Source organism: Festucalex cinctus, chromosome 21 (assembly GCF_051991245.1).
Source record: "Festucalex cinctus isolate MCC-2025b chromosome 21, RoL_Fcin_1.0, whole genome shotgun sequence".
Lineage (NCBI taxonomy): Eukaryota > Metazoa > Chordata > Actinopteri > Syngnathiformes > Syngnathidae > Festucalex > Festucalex cinctus.
In genome coordinates, this window is record NC_135431.1 from 4,341,262 (window position 1) to 4,364,315 (window position 23,054).

General features: G+C 39.5%; 3 protein-coding genes across 5 annotated transcripts in view; 2 read left to right on the forward strand and 1 right to left on the reverse strand.

Annotated features, from left to right (window-relative positions):
- galnt14 (UDP-N-acetyl-alpha-D-galactosamine:polypeptide N-acetylgalactosaminyltransferase 14 (GalNAc-T14)) overlaps positions 1 to 11,196 on the forward strand; it is a 56,028-nt gene extending 44,832 nt beyond the window's left edge. For both annotated transcript variants that reach the window (XM_077509760.1, XM_077509761.1), the window contains exons 7-15: positions 851 to 938; positions 1,567 to 1,651; positions 1,725 to 1,828; positions 1,934 to 2,060; positions 2,752 to 2,844; positions 3,130 to 3,213; positions 4,543 to 4,687; positions 6,845 to 6,970; positions 9,441 to 11,196. In XM_077509760.1, the coding sequence (XP_077365886.1) occupies positions 851 to 938; positions 1,567 to 1,651; positions 1,725 to 1,828; positions 1,934 to 2,060; positions 2,752 to 2,844; positions 3,130 to 3,213; positions 4,543 to 4,687; positions 6,845 to 6,970; positions 9,441 to 9,599 (1,011 nt within the window). In that variant the 3' untranslated portion in view covers positions 9,600 to 11,196. The remainder of the gene's footprint in view (positions 1 to 850; positions 939 to 1,566; positions 1,652 to 1,724; positions 1,829 to 1,933; positions 2,061 to 2,751; positions 2,845 to 3,129; positions 3,214 to 4,542; positions 4,688 to 6,844; positions 6,971 to 9,440) is intronic.
- Positions 11,197 to 11,519: 323 nt separating this feature from the next.
- LOC144010793 (phospholipase A and acyltransferase 2-like) lies at positions 11,520 to 13,951 on the reverse strand. The gene is made up of 4 exons (XM_077511270.1): positions 13,820 to 13,951; positions 12,800 to 12,920; positions 12,288 to 12,586; positions 11,520 to 11,986 (listed from the first exon to the last, which is right to left on the reverse strand). The coding sequence occupies exons 1-4, from the start codon at positions 13,835 to 13,837 to the stop codon at positions 11,891 to 11,893; spliced, it is 534 nt and encodes a 177-aa protein (XP_077367396.1). The 5' UTR covers positions 13,838 to 13,951; the 3' UTR covers positions 11,520 to 11,890.
- angel2 (angel homolog 2 (Drosophila)) lies at positions 12,356 to 21,706 on the forward strand. Of its 2 annotated transcripts, XM_077511269.1 has the most exons (10): positions 12,356 to 14,151; positions 14,234 to 14,468; positions 15,689 to 16,143; positions 16,237 to 16,469; positions 16,547 to 16,616; positions 17,950 to 18,383; positions 18,730 to 18,877; positions 18,966 to 19,053; positions 20,172 to 20,305; positions 20,392 to 21,706. In XM_077511269.1, the coding sequence occupies exons 3-10, from the start codon at positions 15,696 to 15,698 to the stop codon at positions 20,553 to 20,555; spliced, it is 1,719 nt and encodes a 572-aa protein (XP_077367395.1). In that variant the 5' UTR covers positions 12,356 to 14,151; positions 14,234 to 14,468; positions 15,689 to 15,695; the 3' UTR covers positions 20,556 to 21,706. The 2 variants fall into 2 exon arrangements, with proteins under 2 accessions (XP_077367395.1, XP_077367394.1); XM_077511268.1 differs by lacking the exons at positions 12,356 to 14,151; positions 14,234 to 14,468 and adding an exon at positions 14,752 to 15,117.
- The last annotated feature ends 1,348 nt before the right edge of the window (positions 21,707 to 23,054 follow it).

The window sequence follows — 23,054 nt, forward strand, 5'->3', positions numbered from 1 at the left end:
CTAATTTAGGCCTTATCTCAGAAGGTTTAGAACTTGACTGAGCAATCATCTTAAAGCCACATAATGTGTTCATGGATTAAGCCATATAATCTGACCCAGGATCTAAACCCGATCTCAAAACTTAGTTTAACTTGAAAAATATAACCTGACCTAGGATTTATGTCAAAGATTTCAGACCTGAACCCACTTGTGATCTCAACCTAAAACCTAATTTAGGAACAAAATCGCAAATCTGATTCCTTCATACGTTTATCTTAACATCATCTAGTTTTTTAATGAGACAACCAAGTGGCTCCTTGGTGGAGGAAACAATGAGCGTTTGGTTGAACAAATCTCATGCATTTACATCAAAACCATTTGGAAAAAAAAGAGCACAGAGGCGTCTGACTGGTTTTAGAGGCCGACTGTGCATAGCGACACAGCCGACGTCCTCCCCGCGGCTAATGGCCCGCGACCGTCCCACCTGCCGGCTAATATTATTGGCGGCCGTTTGACCGAGCTAATGGTGGCACGCTCCGCCATTAAAGCCGCCGGTTCCAGCAGGCTTTTCATCCCCGCGAAGAGCCGACGGGATGCCAGAGCCACTTTGGAGCCGGGCCACGTCCTCTTTTTAACGGCCGCTCGGGATCTCGTTTAAAGGTTAACGGGGGCGCTAGCGAGCTGGAAAGTCGCGAAGGTTTCAAACGACAATCTGTTATTGCATGTCAAGGTCTTTATTAACCTCGGAAAGTCAGGCTGCCTTTAGCTCCAGTTGATATTACCTACATATTGCAGTCCCTTGACGATACGAGCCTCATCTCACAATCGGTCAGTTTTTTTATTTTAATTTTTACGTTTGTTCTTTCCTCAGGACCCAACCAGGGTGGTCAGCCCCGTCATCGACATCATCAACATGGACACGTTCGCCTACGTGGCCGCCTCTGCTGACCTTCGAGGAGGTACACCAAAACCACACCAAACGACTGCAGTCGTCTTCACCTGGACCTCATCTGACCCAGAGCAAAGACTTCAGACTTTACCTGGGCCTAAAACCGTTTAAACCAAGGCCATTATCTTAAAGACTTCAAATCTGCCCAAGGCTTTATCTCAAAAATGTAAATCCTGATTTAAACCAAATGTCAGAGACTAAAACCCTGACCTGGACTTAATCTGAAATCTGACCCAGATTAATAACAATGTCCAGTTTTAGGCTTAACCTTAAATACGATTAACATAACCTGATTTAGATCTCACCTTCAAAACCAAAAACCTGATATAGGACGAATCTCACAGACCTAAAACCTGATGTAGGACTAATCTCAAAAGGGTTTACATCTGACCCTAGGACTAATCACAAAATCACTAAAACCTGACTAATGCGTGGTTTTAAAGACCACGGCCTAATCATAAGAACTTTAGACCTGACCTAGGCCTTTTCTCAAAGTACTAAGTCCAATTCTCAAACACCTGATCAAGTACGACTCTCAAAGATTTAGACCCTAAACTAGGTTTTAGATATACATTTAAGACCTGACATAGGACTAATATGAAAACGAAAGACTGAATTCATTTTTTCCCTCTCATTAGGTTTTGATTGGAGTCTTCATTTCAAGTGGGAGGGCCTAACACCTGAGGAGAAGGATCGCCGCACCGACCCCACCTTGCCAATCAAGTACTACACACACGTATACACACACACAAAGACAAACAAGTAGCAGGACGCTGACATTTGTCCCACGTGACAGGACGCCCATCATCGCCGGCGGCCTCTTCGTGATCGACAGTACGTGGTTCAAGCACTTGGGCAAGTACGACACGGCCATGGACATCTGGGGTGGGGAGAACTTTGGTGAGTCGGGAAGGGAACAAGCGAACAAGCTAAGCATGTAACCACGTAAAAAATAAAAATAAAAAAAATGAAATCTCTGATTTATTTGTGTGCATGCGGTTATAGAGATCTCCTTCCGGGTGTGGCAATGCGGCGGAAGTTTGGAGATTATTCCGTGCAGCCGCGTGGGTCACGTGTTCCGGAAGAAACATCCCTATGTCTTCCCGGAGGGCAACGCCAACACATACATCAAGTACGTAAACAAACACGACAACATAAAGGCGATAGTATTAGCACAAAGGCTGTTAGCAAAAAAAGCTATTTGCACAAAAGCTGCTAGCATAAAGGCTGTTAGCACAAAGGCGATTAGCACAAAGGCTATTAGCACAAAAGCTATTAACACAAAATGTGTTAGCATACAGCCTACTAGCAAACATGCTATTCGCATAAGGGCTATTTGCACAAAAGCTATTAGCATAAAGGTTATTAGCACAAACACTCTTTGCTAATATTAGCATATTAGCACAAAGACTATTAGCACAAACTCTGTTAGCATCAAGACTATTAGCACAAAGGCTGTTAACATTAAGACTATTAGCCCCCAAGCTATTACCACAAAGGCTACTGGCATAAAGGCTATTAGCATAAAGGCTATTAGCACAAAATCTGTTAGCATACAGCCTACTAGCAAAAATGCTATTAGCATAAGGGCTATTTGCACAAAAGCTATTGGCATAAAGGCTATTAGCACAAATCCTCTTTGCTAATATTAGCATATTAGCACAAAGACAATTAGCAGGAACACTATTAGCATAAAGGCTAGGTTGTTAGCATAAAGGCTATTAGCACAAAAGCTTTTTAGCTCTTTCTTCATTCGTATCACAGTTTATCATATGTGATAAACAAAAAAGGCAGTGTAACAAACGTGTGTATGTGTGTGTTAGGAACACTCGGCGCACAGCTGAAGTTTGGATGGACGACTTTCGTCTTTTCTACTACTCTGCTCGGCCGGCAGCTCGAGGAAAATCGTACGGAGAGTAAGGGACGCACACGCGCACTCACACGCATTCACAATGACACAAGCGGGCACAACAAACGCACTCCTTCCACCGCGTGAAGGTGACGATCATTAATGTCAGCGGTGACATGCTGGACACGTCCCACGACGGTCCAAGCAGGCCTCCAGCTGCTTGGATTTGCGTTTTGGACGACAAATCGCATTTAAATGTCAGCGTTTATCAGCCGCGCGCAGACGGCGCGCTGACATTCTGACGCATCGGGTGTGAGGTTTTTTTGTCTGACGGGACTTTTGTGGTCAGCAGCATCGGAGGCCGCGTGGAGCTGAGACGCAAGCTCAAGTGCAAACCCTTCAAGTGGTACCTGGAGCACGTCTACCCGCAACTCAAGTCAGTAACCGTCTCGCTGTTTCGTTCTCTTTACGATGCTTTTGTCTATTTTCTAGGGATGTCACGATAAAAGCAATATCGTGATATCGTGACTTTAAAACTGCCACAATATCGTCGTCGTCATGTTCACAATATTTAAAAGGAACACATCTGTTAAAAAAGTCAGGTTGATATCCATTTGTGCTGTTCTAGCACCCTCTAGTGGCTAATCTATTAGTGCAATTTCATTTTCATTAGGGATGTTTTGGCCTTCTATGTTTAAAATCTATGCTAATTGTCAGATGAAGGAGAACCTAATTTGCTTGTGAAGCGATCAATGTGTGCTTGCATTACCAAGTAAGTGCCTCAATATTGTTATTGGAGATTGTAGGTGGTTTATATGCATTGCTGCTATGTACAAAAGCGCAATATTGTGCTTTTTTTTTTTTTTTTTAGTTTGAGCTCTCTTTTTTTACAATATTGTGATCTTTTATAAATTTCGCCAACGCCCCCACAATATCGTGATAATTATCGTATCGTGGCCTTCATATCGTGATATCGTATCGTGATGTTTGGATATCGTTACATCCCTACTATTTTCTTCCCTTTTTACTTCCTGTGTGTGTCCCAATACTTTTGACCTTTTTTTTTTTTTTTCATTTCTTCACTTCCATTACCTTGATCCAAACTCTACATTTTCATTTCTTCACATTTATTTTGGATTATATTTTACATGCAATCCCCATATTTCACCACTAGAAGGAGCAGCAACACTATTTTGTATCCGGTTTTGTGTGCATACTTGACTCATTCACCTCCAGCTGTTTTCAAGCATTTTCGCTGAACTATCGAGAATATTGTGACAATATAAGCACAAATAATTTTGAAAAGAAATGTGACTTATTCATAGAAAAGCCATGTCGAATATTTTTGTCTCTGGCAATAAATGCTTTGATTCTTGACGACTAGAAACGTCCACTAATGAGTTAAAGAGGTGAACGCACGCATACGCACACACAGTTGCATAGTGTTAATCCCCTGAATGTAATGAATGCGGCGACTCTCACGGGACCCCCCCCCCCCCCCTAACGAGGAATAACCTTTGAGGTGTTATTAAGTGGAGGCGAGATAGCAGATTGAATTAACGACTTCCTAAAATTGATCACCGCAGAAAGTTCGTCAAAGTATTAAGCCTCGAAAGTCGTCGTTTTTCATCTTGATGAACTTGATGAGCTTCTGCTCCTTTTTCTTGTCTTCGTTAAGATCATCCGGCTGAGTTAGACGCTCAGTACGGTAGGAAGAAAAATATCACACAATGGTGGCCCAAATTTGTCGTGCTTGGTCCGTCAGAGTCCCCGACGACTCGGACTGGCAGTCGGGCCCGATCCGACAGCGGCAGAACTGCTTGGAGTCTCGTCGCGTGGACGGCCAGGAGACGCCCGTCCTCATGTTGGCGCCCTGCGTGGACACGGACGGCGTCCACGCACGCAATCAGGTGAACAACACAAGAAAATTATGTGATACTTGATATAACATACTGTATATCTATATATAATACTTTATATCTATGCTGCAGTTTTTCTACCCATGACTGTGCATGACTCCCTTTTATGAGCCAAAAAAAAAAAAAAAAAAAAAAAAAAAAAAAAAAAAAGAATAACACAATGCATGTGTTACTTTTTATAATTATTTTAAAAGAAGATAAGGTCAGGAAATAATTGAATAAAATATTTTAAAAATAAATAATTTAAAAAATGTTTTTTTTAATTTAGATTTTCAAACCCACTTTGTTTGACCATCAAAAAAAATATTTAAAATGTTTTTTTTTTAAAGTTGAAAACTTTTGCTTAAAAAATAAGACAATGACCATTCTACTTTTAGATTGTTTTTTTTTTAATTATTTAAATAAATAGATAAATATAAGGAAAAAGTGTATGCCAGCAGAATAAATAATAAATTTAACACTTTTTTTTTGCCTTTAAATAAAAAAATATGTATACTCTAGATTTTCATACGTGTCATTGTGACCCATCCATGTTTAATAATTAAAACATATACCAATGCCATACAAATTTTAAGAAAAAAAATAAAAAAGTGAAAACTTTGTCAAATCCAGTTTTTATTTATTTATTTATTTATTTATTTATTTATCTAATTTAACATTCTCAAATGGGTCCATTTGACCCGCAATATAACAGGAAGGTGAAAGCAACCATTAAAATACAACAAAATTAATAACCAAAAATAACAAAGCAAACAAAATGAAAATGGTCACAATCTTCTCTGCTTGCATTAAAAAAAAAAAAAAATGACACAAATATAAACAAACAACTGTCAAAATATGCTTTTCCCCTCAACTCGCAAAATGAAACGTTTCATGGCGCAAATTGAAAGGCCGTCAGCGTGCGATTATTGTGTAATTGAGGTCGCGGGCGAATGTCGTCGTTTGGCAACATCTCTATTAAAAGATGACGTGTCACTCATTAGCATCACCAAGATGAACAGTCACGATGCTAATGAACACGTTTGCGGTCAGAGTGAGGAAGGAACGTTTCATAAGCGCGTCCGACAACATGCTCGTTATTTAACCGCGGCTCAACGTTCGATTCGCTGGCCTTTTACGCACACAAGCCAGGTGCAGCGGTGACCTCGTTCCGGTGGCTTTTCTTTGACGCTCGCTGGGCAATTACGAGAAAGGGTCACTTGAGGAACAACGGGGAACAAGAAAAATAGAAAATTGATCAAATGTGCAAAAAAAAAAAAAAGAAAGATTGTCCAAGTAACGAAAAAGTGATGAAAGGATCCATATCTCAAGCAGGTCAGCTTTGCAAACGAGAATCTGTTCTCACTCGCCCTGCCTGAATAAATTAAAGGAAAATAAATCCATAAATAATGGAAAAGAGAGAGAAAATGGTGGGAAAGGAGGAAAATGAACAGAAGGGGAAAATAACAAAGAAAAAGGAAAACTTAAAAATAGAAAAGAGAACATGGTGAAAAAATCGAAACGGAATAAAAAGCTAAGAGTACAAAGGAGAAAAAAAAATTACAAATCGAATAGGAAAAAGAAGAGTGAAGGTTGGACAGGAACAAAAAGAAAAGTAAAACAAAATCATCACAGTCTCTCTGTATTGAAAAAAAAATGTGTAAAAACACAATTATATATATATATATATATATATATATATATATATATATATATATATATATATATATATATATATATATATATATATATATATTTATGTATTTACAGCATGTAATCATGCTGTTGAATTCATTTGTAAAATTGTTACATTAAAAAAAAAAATCTTGACTTCTTGCTGTCATTCATTTTGTGTTGATCAGGGGCAGACATCACAAGTTTTACTTTTTTCTGTCCCCTTTTATTTCATTTTTTTAAAGAGTGAAATAAAAAAATGAATTAAAAGAGAAGAAGATGGAGAAAAAGAAAGCGGAAAGCAGGCAAAAAGAACCGAAAAAAATGTAAAAGACAAAAGAAAATCGACAAAAGCAGAAATGGAAAAGTAAATAAAAGAAAAAAAAATGGTGAAAAAGGACCTCACGTGTCAGCCATCAAATTTAGGCGTCCGCACAGATGCCGGATCACAACGCTCACTATAAAAATTAATTACCTCTAACTGTTTTTGCGCAGGAGTGGATCTACACTGCGGGCCAGCAGATCCGACAGCACCGCGACGACAAATGCGTGTCCGTCACCACCACCTTCCCGGCATCGCAGATTCTGCTGCTGCCCTGCCATGTGGACGACGCCAAGCAGGTAAGGCGCACGCTTTGATTGGCCGACGCCCACGTCACTCACCAGGCCGGGCCCCGCCTTTTAACTCATTGACTGCCATTGACGGAAAAAGACGTCAAATAATGCATTTTTGCTGGGCTGGCAGTGAATGTGTTAAATACAATGTGCCAATATATTTTGTGATTATATTGCAGCATCCTTTTCTCCTTTTTTCTTTTTTTAAGGCAAATTTTGCTTAAAAATCCGTCAATTTTGGTTACATCTCATCTTAACTCATTGACTGCCATTGACGGAAAAAGACGTCAAATAATGCATTTTTGCAGGGCTGGCAGTGAATGTGTTAAAAGCCGCACACATTCAAAGTTGCAGATGCTACAGCGTGGAACCCAAGTGGACAAAACTAGGGCTGCACGATATTGGAAAAACATGTGATATGCGATATAGTTGTTGAATATCGCGATATCGAAATTATTGCGATATTTAACATGTACCTAAAGAATAACATTTTTATTGTCAAATGAAAGAATAACATTTTGTTCATGTGGTAAAAAGCAAGTTCAATGTGTTCCTAGTTAATTAATTATAATTACCCTATTATTACCCTGTAATTACCCTGTAATTACCCTAAACTATTGGATGGTGATGCAAATTTAAGTTTGTGTCTGATTGGTCAATTTCAGGTAAAAGCAAAAAATTCCATATGAAAATTATTGCATGTCTTTGCGATATGCATATTGCATGGCCCAATATCGCGATATCGATATTTTTTCGATATATTGCCCAGCCCTATTGCGTATCATTCTCTCTCTCTCGCTCGCTCTCGTTTACTCTCTCTCTCCTCTCTCTATATTGCTGTCTGCTTCGCTCGCATTCTCTCGCACATCTCATTCTCTCTCGCATTCTCTATCTTTTTGCCTCTCTCTGTCTCATGCACTCTTCTTATCTCTCTCTCTCTCTCTCTCTCTCTCTCTCTCTCTCTCTCTCTCTAACGTTCTTGGTCTCTACATTAGTCTTTCAATCTCGCTCTTGTTTGCTTTCTCGCAGTCACATCTTGTTCTCACGTTCTCTCTCGCTCTGTCACATTCTCTCTCTCTCTCTCTCTCTCTCTCTCTCTCTCTCTCTTTCTCTCTCACATATGCCTCTCACACACTCACATGCACACACACACTTGTCATTACCTGACCAGTGGGCACCTTGACGACGTCCCCGAAGCCCCTGCAGCGGAAAGCAATCTGACAAGTCATAAATCACCTGAGAGAGAGCGAGAGAGAGTGGGGGGTGGACGTATGAGAGTGAGGTGGGGGAAAATGGGGGGGAGGCTACAGTGGAGCAAGCAGGAAGGGGGAGTCACTCCTGTCAAGAGGGAGGCTGCCGAAAGTTGTCAGCAACACCTCAGCAAATGTTTAGTGCATGCGTGTGTGTATGAGCGTGAGATCTCACTTCTTCATCCATCTTTTTTTTTTTTTTTTAGAGTGAGAGGACTGTGGTCACTGGCCAATCACAGGGAACTTTGTATGTGTCACTGTATATGAGTCAGTCTTGATGTGCGAGAAAGACCGTGACATTTCACTTATGAAAACGTTTGACTGGTCAATGTGAGAGTACGTCAATAGGCTGTGAAAGCCATTTATTTGTGTGAGTGTTTTACTTGTGTGTGTGTGAGAGTATTTTACTTGATTCAGTAAGGTGTGAGAGTATTTATGCTGTATGAGTGTTTTACTAGCTTGTGTAGAGAATGCCACTTTGTGTGAGTGTTTCACTTTTTGGTGTGAGTGGGTTTACTATTGTGTTTGTGAAAGTGCTTTAGTAAGTGTGAGAGCATGTATGTTGTATAAGTGTTTGCCTTGTTTGTGATTAAGAGTTAACTGTGTGAATGTCTCACTTTGTGTGGAAAAAAATTCACTTGTGTGAGAGCATTTCACTTGTGACTGTGAGAGAATTATAGCAATTTGTGAGAGCCGTTTTGCTTCAGTAAAGTGTGAGAGCATGTATGTTGTATGTTTGCCTTGTTTGTCAATAAGAGTTAACTGTGTGAGAGAATGTTTCAGTTTTGCGTCAGAGCATTTCACTTTTGTGAGAGCATTTCACTTGTGAATGTGAGAGCATTAAAGTAATGTGTGAGAGCAGTTTGCTTGTTTGACCCGTTCCTTTTTTCAAGTTTTAGTCTTTCTGTTTGCGTGGGAATGTTTCACTTAGGTGAGAGTGGTACTTGCAGCTTGAGAGTTGAGCATTTCGTTCATGTTTAAAACAAATTTCAGTTGCATGTGCGAGAGGTAACAAAACACACGCAATGTAAATCTGGACACCTACAGGCGTGTGCTGTTTCACACATGCTCTCACACATTTCGTTTCATCTGTTCGCGTGCATTTTCACTTGACTGTTTTGTCGTTGTTATGCGGCTAACCGCAAGTAAGTACTTCCTGTTTGGCCTGTGTGACTCCGCCCATCCAGGAAGTGTGTCTGAATCTGTCGTCTGTGTGTGTCCGTCAGCGCTGGCAGAAGTCGGGCACCCACCTGGAGCACGCGGCGTCTCGCTTCTGCCTGGACTCGGCCATGGCGCTGGACGGGCTGGACTCGTCTCGCATGCTGGTCATTGGCCCGTGCGAGCCGGGCGCCTCCACGCAGCGCTGGGACGTCCCCTTCTCCTGACACCGTATGCCCGCCCCAAACCAGGTCTGGGGGGCCGCTGAGCTGCAAGGTTCAGATTTGAACCTGAAAATTCTGCTTGATCATTTGTTGTTGTTTTTTTTAACGGTTAATTCCGATTCTTGCACAGCCCTAAAATAATATCTTTGTTATGGTCTGATTCAAATCACATTGTTACCATGGCGATCAGGTGATGGTAAAAGGTCATGACCTCATGCTCCGCAGCAGACCTATTTTCTCTTCCCTCGTTAAACATTCATGGAATCGTCTGACTTGATCTTGGAAAAGTAGGTCTTCTCGCCTTTATTCTTTATTCCAGCAACTAACTGTCTTTGTTCTTGCAAAGATGACTGCTTAAAAAATAATAATTCCCTCTGGACCCAAAAAGTTTGAGAACCTGCGCTCCAAGGCTTTTCTACCTTCAAGGTACGAGACACGCTTTTTTTTTTTTTTTTCCACCAACTGCTGACACAGCATCAAGAGCAACTACAAGTTCAGCATCTTGCTCAAGGACATTTCTGCATACTCTGGTCTCGTACCCACAATCCTCGGTGGCTTAGGAGACGACCTCACGACCACCTGAGCTGTGAGGGCTTTGTGGACAAGAGACACCAAGTGCACCTTAAAACTCTTCTATTGTCTTATTTATTGGCTACACGCAACGGACACAACATTAGGTACACCCGCACTATTTAATACGCATTTTGACTCTCGTGTAACTAAATGAGGTGACTAAAATATTTGAAAAAAAAAAAAAAAAACTACCAAAAATAAAGTTTCAGGGGATGCAAAATAATACAAGGCAAGTGTACCTAAAGTTGTGTCTCGTTTGTGTGTTGTTTGCACAAAGCACACGTCAGTTTGTTGTTGTCTATTTTAATGTACACATCTCAGCATGACACTGTATTGTTTTAAATGGAGAGCGTGTGACGTTTCTGGTGGCTCCTTTTTGCCGGAGGACGAGAGCGCCATCTTGTGGTAGCAAAGCTTGATTGCAATTTACCTGCTTGCTGAGTCGTGTGCTGAGCCAAAACATACACACGACGACGATGCAGTATAGGGTTGGATGACCTTTCCTTACACTTTTACTTTATTTTATTTTTCACAAAAAGTAAATTACTCATAACTATTTAATCAATCACTCAACCCTACTGTATGATTTTTTTTTATTGTTATTATTTTTGTTTTGCCACAACGCAAAGTTCCAAAGTGTTTTGTCCCTAAAGATTTTCTGCCGTTACCCTCCCAAGATGGCGGCCAGCATACGGGTTTTTTTTTTTTTTTTTTTTTTTCACATTTATTTATCAACAAATGAAGCTTACAGGCTTACGGAAACATTGAAATATACATCTGAGCGATCTGTTGGCAGATTGGGTTGTTGAACATGCATGTTGTCGTGGACAGTGAAAGAAGATTACACCGGAAGTGAGGTCACGACCTCTTCCTGTGTGTTGCCCTGCATGTTTTGTGTCCCACGGCGCACACACTTAGTATTTTGATGAGCTGCGTTTTAACTTTTTAGCGTGTTAACAGTTGAACAACAGGAAGGACTTGGGTGATGGCTTATTTTTGTCTCAATAAAGTTTTATAGTAAGAGTCATCGCTGCTGAAATATTTTCTTGGTCTTACACGCGCTGTACGCCGGCCATTTTATTAGGTACACCTCCCTCAAGGCAACGTTTGCCCCGGAACTATCCCACTCCGGTCCTATAGGTGGCAGTAATGCACATTAAAAAGTGTTACTTTGGTGCCATCTTGTGGCGACTAAACATTTTTCAAAGCGGCATCTATGACCACGCCTCAACCAATTAGCGAGTCCGACATGTGTTCAAACAGGTTGGACTGCATTACAAGCTTCTTATTACACCACACAACATCGAAATTAAAAAAAAAAACATGGTGGATATGAAAAATGTATACACCCCTGTTCAAATGCCATTTATTTTTTTTTATTTTTTTTTAATAAGCACAGTGGCCACTTTATTTGGTCCACACATCAGTGACAGTGCAAAATAAAAAAAAATAAAAAAGACAACTAGAACTTCCGTCAAGGCAAGCCAAAACCTCATGTGTTCCACTCCAGTCCTGTAGGTGGCGGTGATGATAATTAAAAAGCAGGAATCAGTGGCACACATACAGCTCTATCTGCTGGATCTGGTGGGCTACTGCTCCTCCATTTCGAAACGTATTCATCCTTTTTTTTTTTTAAGTCAGCAGTTTTACTATTATGACTTTATTATTTTTTATTTATAAAATTACATGTTTATATGAGTTGAGAGAGTGTATGTGTGACACTAGGAAGTGTCTTTGTCAGTGGTTTTGGAGTCAACGATGTCCTGGAAGGTTTTAGTGGCTGACTTGGTCTCTACGTTTTTGGGCCTGGTGGGAATCTGTGGAGGGAGGACACGTCAATGTACACTGTATTATTTATTTGTTTTTAGTTAAATATCTCAAAATAGTATTTTTCAGTTTTGAAAAATAGTTCTAAGGGAATAGCTACACCTGGTGTTTATTTACATCTGCTATCTGAATATTGCGTTGGGATGTTTATAAATATGTTATAAGCGTCGCCTTTTGTATTAGCCATAAAGTAATGAAATGCTGTTGTTTGCTCATTAACAGAAATGCTAACTTAGCTTTTTTTTTTGTATGTTATCTATTTAGCTTAGCAAAAGGCAGCCCCGAGCGTACCTGGTTGCAGACGGCTGTCCCGTATCGCACGAATGTGGCAAAGTGCTCGCAGTTGAGCCAGAAGAGATTGTAGGTGAGCTCCACGTCCTCCAGGGCGTCGAACCGCCGCCTCATCTCCTCCAGCGAGGACGCCTTCAAGTGGTGGCGGTTGTTGCTGATGAGGATGTGGGCGCCCCTGGGGACGGTGACCTCGCCCAGCGGCACCCGGCGGATGCGGGTGGCGCCCAGTAGCAGGTCGCCGCAGAGGGGGAACACGGATTGGAGAGAGGTGCGGATGTTGTTCATCATCTCGCCTTCCTCTGCGTAAGCACACACACACAAAAAAACTAGTTCAAATACTTCTCGGGTGTCTTCATGTTAAGTCATCAACTGGAATCCGACCGTTTACTGCCAACGACGAGTATTTTCGTCATTTTTTTTTTTCAATGTATTGCTTTTGTCCTTGCAAATAAGAAATATTTGGATGAACACGTACGTTCCACACATGTTTTGAAGACACTTTAATTGCTTACCCGCCACAGCAAAGTGGATCACATGACCATCCTCGTCGTACACGCCCCAGTGCGAGTATCCGATGGGGTACGAGAACTCGATCAGGTCTCCAAATTTGGCCGTTGACGCGATCTCCTCGATCTGCGCTCGAGACACGACATTATTGTTGTTATTATTGTGATATTATTAGACATGATTGTGTTCAGCAGCAACAGACGACGGTAAACGACGCATGTGACACGCCCCAACCGGTTGAAGCAGGTTCCGCTGCATTACGGGAGGGAAAGTCACAAATATGTCCCGTACGTATGCACGTGTTTGTTATCTGCTGGTCAAACAAAATTGGTAAGTAAACTAATAATAAACATTGTTCATGACCCCAAGCAAGAAAACTGAAAAGGAAATGAATGGAGTTTGTTTCAGGCTTGTTAGTTATAGCAGTGTCATATAAACATAACTTGTTTGCCTTTACGTGTTTTACAAATGTATAGTTAATCATTACTTTTCAAGTCAAATAATACACCAGTATGTAAAGCAAATTGAAATTTACTCAACACATAGTTGTACCTCCTTAAGTATACATCAATGTGTTCAATTCAGAGGTTGAATATAGAGGCAACTTGCTTTATGAAACTTGTGACAAGGTTTAAAACAACAACAAAAAACAACTTATAAGCTACAGTCCGGTTTTAATAGTGTATCATTCTGTGATATTCCATTAATAGATGACATTGTTATGATTATCTGAAGATGCATCTTGCAGCGCCCCCTGGAGGCCGTGACGCCATTAGCATTTACATATTGCCTTATTGGCCGCGTGTCACATGAATTTATCCACAAATGAAGCAATGAGGTTTTTTTTTTAATTTGTGTATTTTATCGTTTACTTCAAAATAGTAGTGTTTCTTTTTTCTTTCTTTCTTATGCACTGTTGCTAGTGGGTTATTACTTGACGACGGTCTCAGTTCATCTAAAACAATCATTAAATTAATCGTGTTTTAAATCATATTTCAATATAAATCTACGTTTGTGCTTCTTACCTGCGCCTCCAGGTCCATGCTGGACTCCTCTGACGGCTTAAAGTTGACTTGTGCGTATGTTGGTGTGAAAAAAGGGTGTGTGACTGTGTGTATTTGCAAAGTGCATAGACTAAGTGTTCAGTTCAGGTTTGGACACTTTGACTCATGCACGCAACTTGAAAGGCGAGGAGAAGAGGAAGAGAAGAAATGTTTAAGCGCAAAAGCAGACAAATTCATTTTTGTGTGTGTACTGAGTTGCTGATTTATTTTATTTTTTTTCTTCTTCCAGATTCAAGATAATTAATTTCTAATCAGGGAATTTTGAATTTATACAGATTTAAGCAATTGATAGGGTAATCAAAAGTATAACCAAATTAGATACTTTTTTTCCTCGTCACGTCACTGTGATTTTCCTCATATGTGGTAAAATGACAGAGAATTCGTGTGGAAACTGAACTGAGGGGGTCGCCATAGCGACAGCTGGCCTGCCAAAGTCCACCGAAGGGGGCGCCACGGAGCGGAACGCCAAAATCAATCCCGCCTTCCATCGTGCTGCTGATGTGGATAATAATAAGCAACATGTGAACACATCGCTGCAGAAAAGCTGACATGTTTGTTTGTAAAGGAGGTGACCTGCTCGCGTGCCGCTAGCTGGCAGACCCACATTCACGTAAGTCACAACTTCATTCTTTCGATACATTTTTTATACTGTTTTTCTTATAGATTTCTATAGTTACAAAAAGGCTAACACGTAATCTCGATTCAAATATGCAAAATAAAGCATAACATATTGCCAGTGCTACTGGCAAAATATAGAGACGTTTGTTTTCAGTCGGGATGTTATTTCCGCTGCACTGACATGTTTGTAGTCCTTGTACGAGTCTTTTACACGACTCTCAATGTGTAGAAACTGAATAAAAACTACAAGTTCCACTCGACCTAAAGGAACAGGCGACTGCCGGTGCGAGGTTCAATGTCTTTGGTCTTATTTGTACGTAACTTGGTTTGTGTAGACGAAAGTAGTTTGGTGAAGTTATAGTAACTATTCCTCGATGACTAAAAGGACATTTAAAAAAAAATATTTTTCATTTTTAAACACATTTTAACACAATGCTATGTGCCTAAATTGTTAAATGCATTAGTGGATGCTGACGCCTTCTTCTTACGTAACTGATGACGTCTAATGTCAAGGACAGTCGGTGTTTACTTTCACAACCAGAGCCGATTGTCATTATCCGCACCAGAACTAACTACTTATAGTGTTTTTTTTAATATCTTTTTTTGGTGACCGATTATGTCTCCTTCACACACCCTCAAACGTGAGTAGCCAAAAGACAAACTAAAACTACAAATGTGATTGTTGTTATACATCGAGTGTGATCAACGTTTAACTCGCTTCCTTTTCCTTCTACTTTTTCTTCGTTGTGTAATTGTGCTAATTTATTGTTTTACCAACATCTCGGGCGTGTCGTAAAATCGATTTGTTTTTTATTTGTTTATTTGGGTCGTCCCGATTTCGATATTTGGCAGGAGTAAAATCAAGATTGATTGATCAGGTAATTATTTTTTATAAACGTATTATTAATAAAATAACTTTAATAAAATGTTTGTTCTCTTAACTCTTAGAAAGATAAAGATATGAATTACAGATAGAATATTTTACGGTTGTACAAGACTTTGGCCGATAGTGTTTAATTAACATCAGAGAGAAAAATCTGCAATATATTGTTATTATTGCTGTCATTTGGTGGAATGTGGGTGGGAAATGGCAAAAAGAATCTGATATTTGTTGTTTTTTTTGTTTGTTTTTAGCTGTGCTAATACTCGGTCGGGCCGCATTTATTACAGATGAATTTGTGTTTGTAATCACCTTCTTCTCCTTGTGTCCAGCCGCATCATGTTTCTTGGCCAGTTGAGTGGCGTCTTCCCCCAACATCTGACCGCCTGCCGGCTGGGCTTCGTATGCTTCGCAAACGTTCTTCCCTGGAGGACGAGTCTTCGCCGCTTGTCCACCTCCAGCGGCGGCCTCATGATGGACCACGAGCCTCCTTCCAAACGCAGGAGGAGCGCCGAGGGGAAGAGGAGCGCAAAAGACGCGGATGCAAACAGAGGAGGCGGCGCCGGGTGGGAATCTCGCGCAAAGGACATTAGTCAACCTGGGAAAGATTTGAGCAGAGATTTTAAGAGCAAAAACGTGGCAAGTATTCTCAAGGATACGAGTGAGTGCAAAGACGGAGGCGGGCAACGCCGCGGGTCCAAACCCGAGCCGAGCGCCTCGGAGGAAGCTGTCGGGGAGCCTCCTCCGCCGGGAACCCAGTCACCAGTTCGCCAAGCTCCGATGCAAGGTGATGCTCCAAAATGGCTGCCAATATGTGGGAACCCTGCTGGTCAAACATTTTTGATTTTTTGTGATATTTTTTGTGTTTGGCTCAATAAAGGTTGGGAGTCGCTGCTGCCCAGACGCTGGGAGGCGTCGCCGGCCTGCGGCGCGGCGAGGGGGCGGCGCCGTGGCAGCCGAGCGTTTGACTTCTCGGTGATGTCGTACAACATCCTGGCGCAGGACCTGCTGCAGGCCAACGCGTACTTGTACCCGCGCTGCCCACCCGCAGCCCTGCACTGGCCGCACCGGCTGCGCAACCTGCTGGCCGAGTTGCGCCACTACGACGCCGATGTAATGCCGCCGCGCCGAGGATGAGGTTAACCTACACCGCACGTGACCTTTTGACCTCAGTGCGCTTGTCACCTCAGGTGCTGTGTCTGCAGGAAGTTCAGGAGGACCACTTTGAAGATCAGATCAGACCCGCGCTCCGCGCACGAGGTACTTTTATGCTAGGATTTGATTGACGAGAATTGATTGAGCAAAAATAAATTGTGGAGTAGAAAGGCTACATACAAAAGAAAGATCATTGGAATCATACATTAATTTTGGAGGGGAAAAGTCATATTTTGAGAAAAATATATTTATTTTTAAAAACATATTTGTTTCAAGTCATGATGTTCAAACACCCCATAATTTTTTTTAAATGCTGATAAACATTTAATATGCGTTTTTTTTTCTTCTTTTTTTTTTTTTACCAAAAAAAAAACGCGGGAAAGTTTGTGAGGGGAAAAAAAAATCCACCAATATGCCAATCCACGGGTGCTAATGAGTTTGTGTAAGTTGTCTGTACTTGTTTTTTTTTGTTTTGTTTTTTTTAAGGGAAAAAAGTCATTTAAAAAAAAAAGATTTTTTTTTTTAATCAAGAAAAAATGTGAGAAACTTATTTTGACATATGCTTTTTTTTTTTTTTTAGATAAAAAGGCATAGAAAAAATCCTGAGAAACTGACATAAAATAAATTTTTTAGATTAAAAAAGGCATAATTTGAGAGTAGTCAATATTTTTAAGCTTTATTTTGAGGAAATTACTTAATTTTGTTTTACTGTTTTTGAGGAGGTGATTTACAAGAAAAAAAAAAGTTTTTGTTTGGAAAAAATATTGTATATTTTTGAGAAACAAGTCTTATTTAAAAATATTTTTTTTCAAGAAAAAAATATTTTATATTTTATTTCATAAAAATCTCATTTAAAAAATGTTTCAAAAAAAGTCTGATTTTGGGAGAAAAAAAAATTATAATAAAAAATCCCATAGTCATATTTTTGAGCGTCAAATTATTTATTTTTTTTATTTATTTTTTCTTCCAAGGGAAAAAAAATGTTTTAAGAACTTCAATTTCAAATCCTAATTTTATTTTATTTTTTTAAGTCATACTTTTTTCTTTTTTTTTTATTGATAGTACTTATGAAACTGGCCTCTTTTATAAGGAAGAAAAACATGATTTTGAGAAAAGTTACATTTAAAAAAAAAAAGATTTATTTTTCAGGGAAAAAAATCCATATGTAGGAATTTTTTTTTTTAAATTAAAGTTATAAAAAAAATAAAAAGTCATATTTTTTTAAAGAAAGTCTTAACGTTTGCCAAAGTCTTAACGTTTTCATGTAGTAGTAGTATTTTGTCCATTTGTTGAATATTCTTCGTTCAGATGTCAAGAATACATTTTCACTTGTCCGGCAGTGGATGAGTTAAAAGTGTATAAAAAGCTTTTTTTTTTTTTTACTACTGTTGTGAGTGAGTGAATTGCAATTTTTGCGATGTTTTTTTTTTGTTTTGAGGTTACGAGTGCGTGTACAAGAAGCGCACGGGGACGAAACCGGACGGCTGCGCCGTGGCCTTCAAGACGTCTCGCCTGTCCCTGCTTTCGTCCAATCCCGTCGAGTTCTTCCGGCCGGGCGACGCCCTGCTGGACCGCGACAACGTGGGATTGGTGGTGCTGCTGCGGCCGACGGTCGCCGCCGGCAACGGCGCCGACGACTTTGTGTGCGTGGCCAACACGCACCTGCTGTACAACCCGCGGCGGGGCGACGTCAAGCTGGCCCAGCTGGCCATCCTATTGGCCGAGATCGGCCGCTCGGCCCGCCTCCCCGACGGCGCCGCCCGCCCGCACCCGGTGGTTCTGTGCGGGGACCTCAACTCGACGCCGTGGAGTCCGCTCTTCGCCTTCCTCACGGGCGGACGACTCGACTATCGTCACCTTCCCATCGGCACGGTGCGAACAAAATTTCCTACTGAAAAGACGTATTCTCAAAAAAATAAATACATATAAATTAAAACAGAACATTTAAAAGTAGGACGAAAAAGCAAAACGTTTATATTGTCCCTTTCCACCAAAAATAGGGAAAACACAACTTGTAATTTAAAAAGAATTTTTTTTTGTTTTTTTCAAACAGGCTTTTCACTTTAAACTTTTTACTAGGTTGGACTTCCAAAATGTGTGTTGTTTTTAAATTTTTAAACTATTTTTCAAACTATTGAGACCACAATGTCCCGTCACTGGTGAGCTATTTTTAGAAGAAAGTATTTTTGTATTGTCAATCCGAAATGTGCGTGCGCAGGTGTCCGGTCAGGAGTACGGTTCTCGGGGCCAGCGACTGTTGGAGAGCCCCATCTGGTCTCCCGCTTTGGGCATCAACCAGCAGTGCCAGTACGAGAGCATCTGCACCTCCGCCGCCGCGTCCTCATCCTCCTGCGCCGGCGCCGCCGGTCGGTCGGCCCCGCCCACCACCACTTCAACGACCTTCTCACGTTTCTGCAAAAAAACGCGCGCATCATTCTTGTCATGTGCGCGCAGTTGAACAAGAAATCTCCCATCTGACGGTGGAGGACGGCGCCGAGCGAGCGGACGCTGGGAAAGTGGTCGCCAACGAGGATCTGAAAAGGTTTTTTTGGTTTTTGTTTTGTTTTTTACAAGCGTTGTCACAATTAGTGCTTTCATTCTTGAGTTCATTTAAAGTTCCTTTAATGCCATTCTTTTTTTTTTCTTTTTTTTTTTACGCGCGATTGGAAATCCTTTTCCAGTTGCAGACACGCCCACCTCAAAATTTAGCAGTGATAAATTTAATAATAATAAAGCATATATTTGAGGAGACTGGGGTCAAGTTGTCTTTTACAATTTTTAAAATGTGCACTTCATGTTAAATATTAGATGGCTCTTAAAGGGACACTTGACTCATTGAACAATTTTCACCTGTGAAAAGTTAATATTTTGTCGATAATTAATGTGTTAACTTCATTATATTTCATGTACAATTAATACCTTTAAAAAGTAATTTTTCTACTTGCTGTCGACTGATGATGACATCACCTGTACTGACGGCCAAAAATGGCTCACCTGTTTTCTGGGTTTCATCAGTAAACTGAGCCATGATTGGTCGTTACCTACTTCCTCGGCGCAGGTGATGTCATCATCAGTTGACAGCAAGTAGAAAAATGACTTTTTAAAGATATGAATTGTACATGAAATATAATGAAGTTAACACATTATTAATTCAAATATTAACGTTTTACTGCTGAAAATGGCTCAATGAGTCAAACATCCCTTTTTAAAATGAAAAAACAAAATGCACTGAGCTGTCATTGTCTAACAAAGGCAATTATGCCATCTAGTGGCAGAAAAATGACAACACAAACCAATATCAAACTTTTATAATAAATCTTTTTGATTTTAACTCAATTTTATGAATTATGAAATTACTGTATCATTGACTAAAGATGCAGCCATGTTTCTATTATTTTTTTAAATCAGCTTTTATGTTAATAAAAGTATGAAAACTTAGGAAAAAAATATTTTATGTACATTTTTTGTACATTTAAAACAGAACATTAGTGGGTTAAATTAGTGTACATTTTATTGTATATTTAGAACAGATCAAATTTGTGATTAATTGTGAGTTAACTATTGAAGTCATACAATTAATTACAAAAAAAAATAGTTTTTATGTTTTGGTCATATTTTTAAAATAAAAAAGATGCACATTGTCTGTATGCGTATGTCTAGTTGGTGTCTGGAGCACAGCGTGCCGCTGCGATCGTGCTACCCGCCTCGCCTGCCGCCGGACGGGCGCGCCGCCGTCACCACGTGCCACTCGCGCTGCGCCATGATGGTGGACTACATCCTGTACACGCCGTGCGGTACGTCTGCCCAAAACCCTCGCGGCCACGCCCACTTTGGCCACGTTGACAACCACAAATGTCTCTTTTCCCTTCCCGCCGCGCAGAGTCCCTCCCCGGTGGGCGGGGCCTCCAGCTGCTGGGCAGGCTGTCATTGGTGGGCCGGCCCGAGATGGAGGAAGTGGCCGGCCTGCCCAACGCGCAGCACTCGTCAGACCACATCCCGCTGCTCGCTCGCTTCCGGTGGCTCGTCGGCGGCGAGCGTTCGTGACGCCGACGTGCAAACGAAGGACTTGTTGAAGGTTTGGAATTGCTTTTAGATTGCCCATACTTGAAGCAAATCTTTTTTTAACATGGTGATGGGATTTCCTCCACCAAGGACAATGTTGTTTGCTAGCAGGGTCATGTTTTGGAAGATTTTCTACATTCATCTGTAAAACAATTAGGTATTAAATCAATGTTTTGATATGTTCCATGTTTGGACAAAGGATGATGTAGTTTACTGTTTTGTTTTGTTTTTTTCTTTTGCATCTTTTGGGGTTTTCCTCGTCAAGCTCACTCATCCAAAATGGTGCCTTTATCAACAGCTTTTTTTTTTTTTTTGCCGTGTTTTCATTTTCACTTAATATTTAAATTTTTTTTGTTTGTTTTTTTATACGTTTTTTAAATTTATTTCAGTTTAGTTGTCTGTTTTTAAGCCATTTTTAGCTATTTTTTGTAGCTTATTTTTAAGTTTTTTTTGTTTTTTTAAGTGGTGGTTGTGCGTATTTTATTTTTTTCTGTTTTGTTTTTAACTTTTATTTTTATTCAACAAAGAAGTAGAATATATGTAGTAGACTTGATAAGCATGTTTACCTAAAAAAATATGTACTGTACAATGGAAAGGAAAAAATGTTTTTTAAAAATTGTACATTTATCAGAAATGAATCTACATTAACAAAAATAACACACAAAAAACTGCTTATAACGTGTGCAGGTCGGATGAAGAAGCAGCAATGCTTCATGGTAATAAAAATGCTGACAGGTTCACGTTTCTTTGAATGTGGGCACACAAATTGTGGATTTAAACACACATACGTGCATACATTATCATAAGCTGCCGCTTCTTGATCTGTCAGCTGCTGCACACGTGAAATATGAAGGATTTATTTCCACAAAATGTGCCGTGCACGCACACACACATGCGGCAGTAAAGCAGATTATCGGCTGTCCGGCAGCGCTGACGTGATGACATCGTTGCTCATCCTCCTTCAAAACGCTTTTAGGGATCTTTTAATGCAAACGACATTTTCCCTCACGTTTTGGTGGCCGTGTCCAATGGCATTCCTGAAAACTATGAGCTCAACAATAAGCTTATGCTTTGAAAAGCTTCCTGAGCATGTCAAATAAAAGTTTGCAGAATTTCTGCCAGGTTGAAAAGTGCTTATTTCATTTGCCTGCATTATTTTTTCTTCAAATAAAAGCTTTACTATCTATGGTCATATTTTTAGATAGTTATTTTTTGAATAAATGCCCAACTATAAGTGATCTTTTAAAAATGCTTGAGTAAACATGGTAATTTTGCTTAAAATGAAATCCTCACTATAGTTGGTTATTTTTTAAATAAAAGCCTTAATATACATGTTTTTTTAATGAGTTCCTTTTTCATTTTTTTGAGGGGAAAAAAACCCGCCTCATACGTGGTCAAAAAATAAATAAATCACCATGGATACTAAGGCATTTTTTTTCTCAAAAAGAAAAAAAAGACCATGTATATAGTAAGGCTTTTTTTTTTTTAATTAAAAAAAATAAAACAAAAAAAACGACCATGTATAGTAAGGCTTTTTTTTTTTTTTTACTCGAAAAAAAACCGACCATGTATAGAAAGGCTTTTTTTCTCCCCAAAAAACAACAATTTTTTTTCTCCAAATAAAACGACCATGTATATAGTAAGGCATTTTTTTTTCTAAAAAAAAAAAAAACGACCGTGTATAGTAAGGCTTTTTTTTTTTTTTTTTTTTTTTTTTTTTTTTTTTTTTTAAACTCCAAAAAATACGACCATATATAGTAAGGCTTTATTTTTTTTTAACTAAAAAAACACCCATGTATAGTAAGGCTTTTTTTTTTTTTTTTTTAAACTTCCCCCCCCCACAAAAAAACGACCATGTATAGTAAGGCTTTTTTTTTTTTACTCCAAAAAAAAAAACGACCATGTATAGTAAGGCTTTTTTTTTTTAACTGGGGAAAAAAAAAAAAAAAAAAAAAAGCCTTGCTATACATGGTCCTTTTTTTTTTTTTTTTTTTTTTTAGTAAAAAAAAAAAAGCCTTACTTTACATGGTCATATTTTTTTGGAGTTAAAAAAAAAAAAAAAAGCCTTACTATACATGGTCGTTTTTTTTTTTTGGAGTTAAAAAAAAAAGCCTTACTATACATGGTCGGTTTTTTTTGGAGTTAAAAAAAAAGCCTTACTATATACATGGTCGTTTTTTTTTTTTTTTTGGAGTTAAAAAAAAAGCCTTACTATATACATGGTCGTTTTTTTTTTTTTTTGGAGTTAAAAAAAAAGCCTTACTATATACATGGTCGGGTTTTTTTTGGAGTTAAAAAAAAAAAGCCTTACTATACATGGTCGGTTTATTTTTTTTTTTGGAGTTAAAAAAAAAGCCTTACTATATACATGGTCGTTTTTTTTTTTTTTTTGGAGTTAAAAAAAAAGCCTTACTATATACATGGTCGGGTTTTTTTTGGAGTTAAAAAAAAAAAGCCTTACTATACATGGTCGGTTTATTT

Coding starts and splice junctions, on each gene's coding strand:
- angel2 (XM_077511269.1), top strand. CDS start 15,696: ATGTTTCTTGGCCAGTTGAGTGGCGTCTTCCCCCAACATCTGACCGCC. Junction 16,144..16,236: donor TCGCCAAGCTCCGATGCAAG/GTGATGCTCCAA, acceptor GGCTCAATAAAG/GTTGGGAGTCGCTGCTGCCC. Junction 16,470..16,546: donor TGCGCCACTACGACGCCGAT/GTAATGCCGCCG, acceptor TTGTCACCTCAG/GTGCTGTGTCTGCAGGAAGT.
- LOC144010793 (XM_077511270.1), bottom strand. Junction 12,587..12,799: donor GATCCACTTTGCTGTGGCGG/GTAAGCAATTAA, acceptor GTGCTTACGCAG/AGGAAGGCGAGATGATGAAC. Junction 11,987..12,287: donor GGACAGCCGTCTGCAACCAG/GTACGCTCGGGG, acceptor CTCCCTCCACAG/ATTCCCACCAGGCCCAAAAA.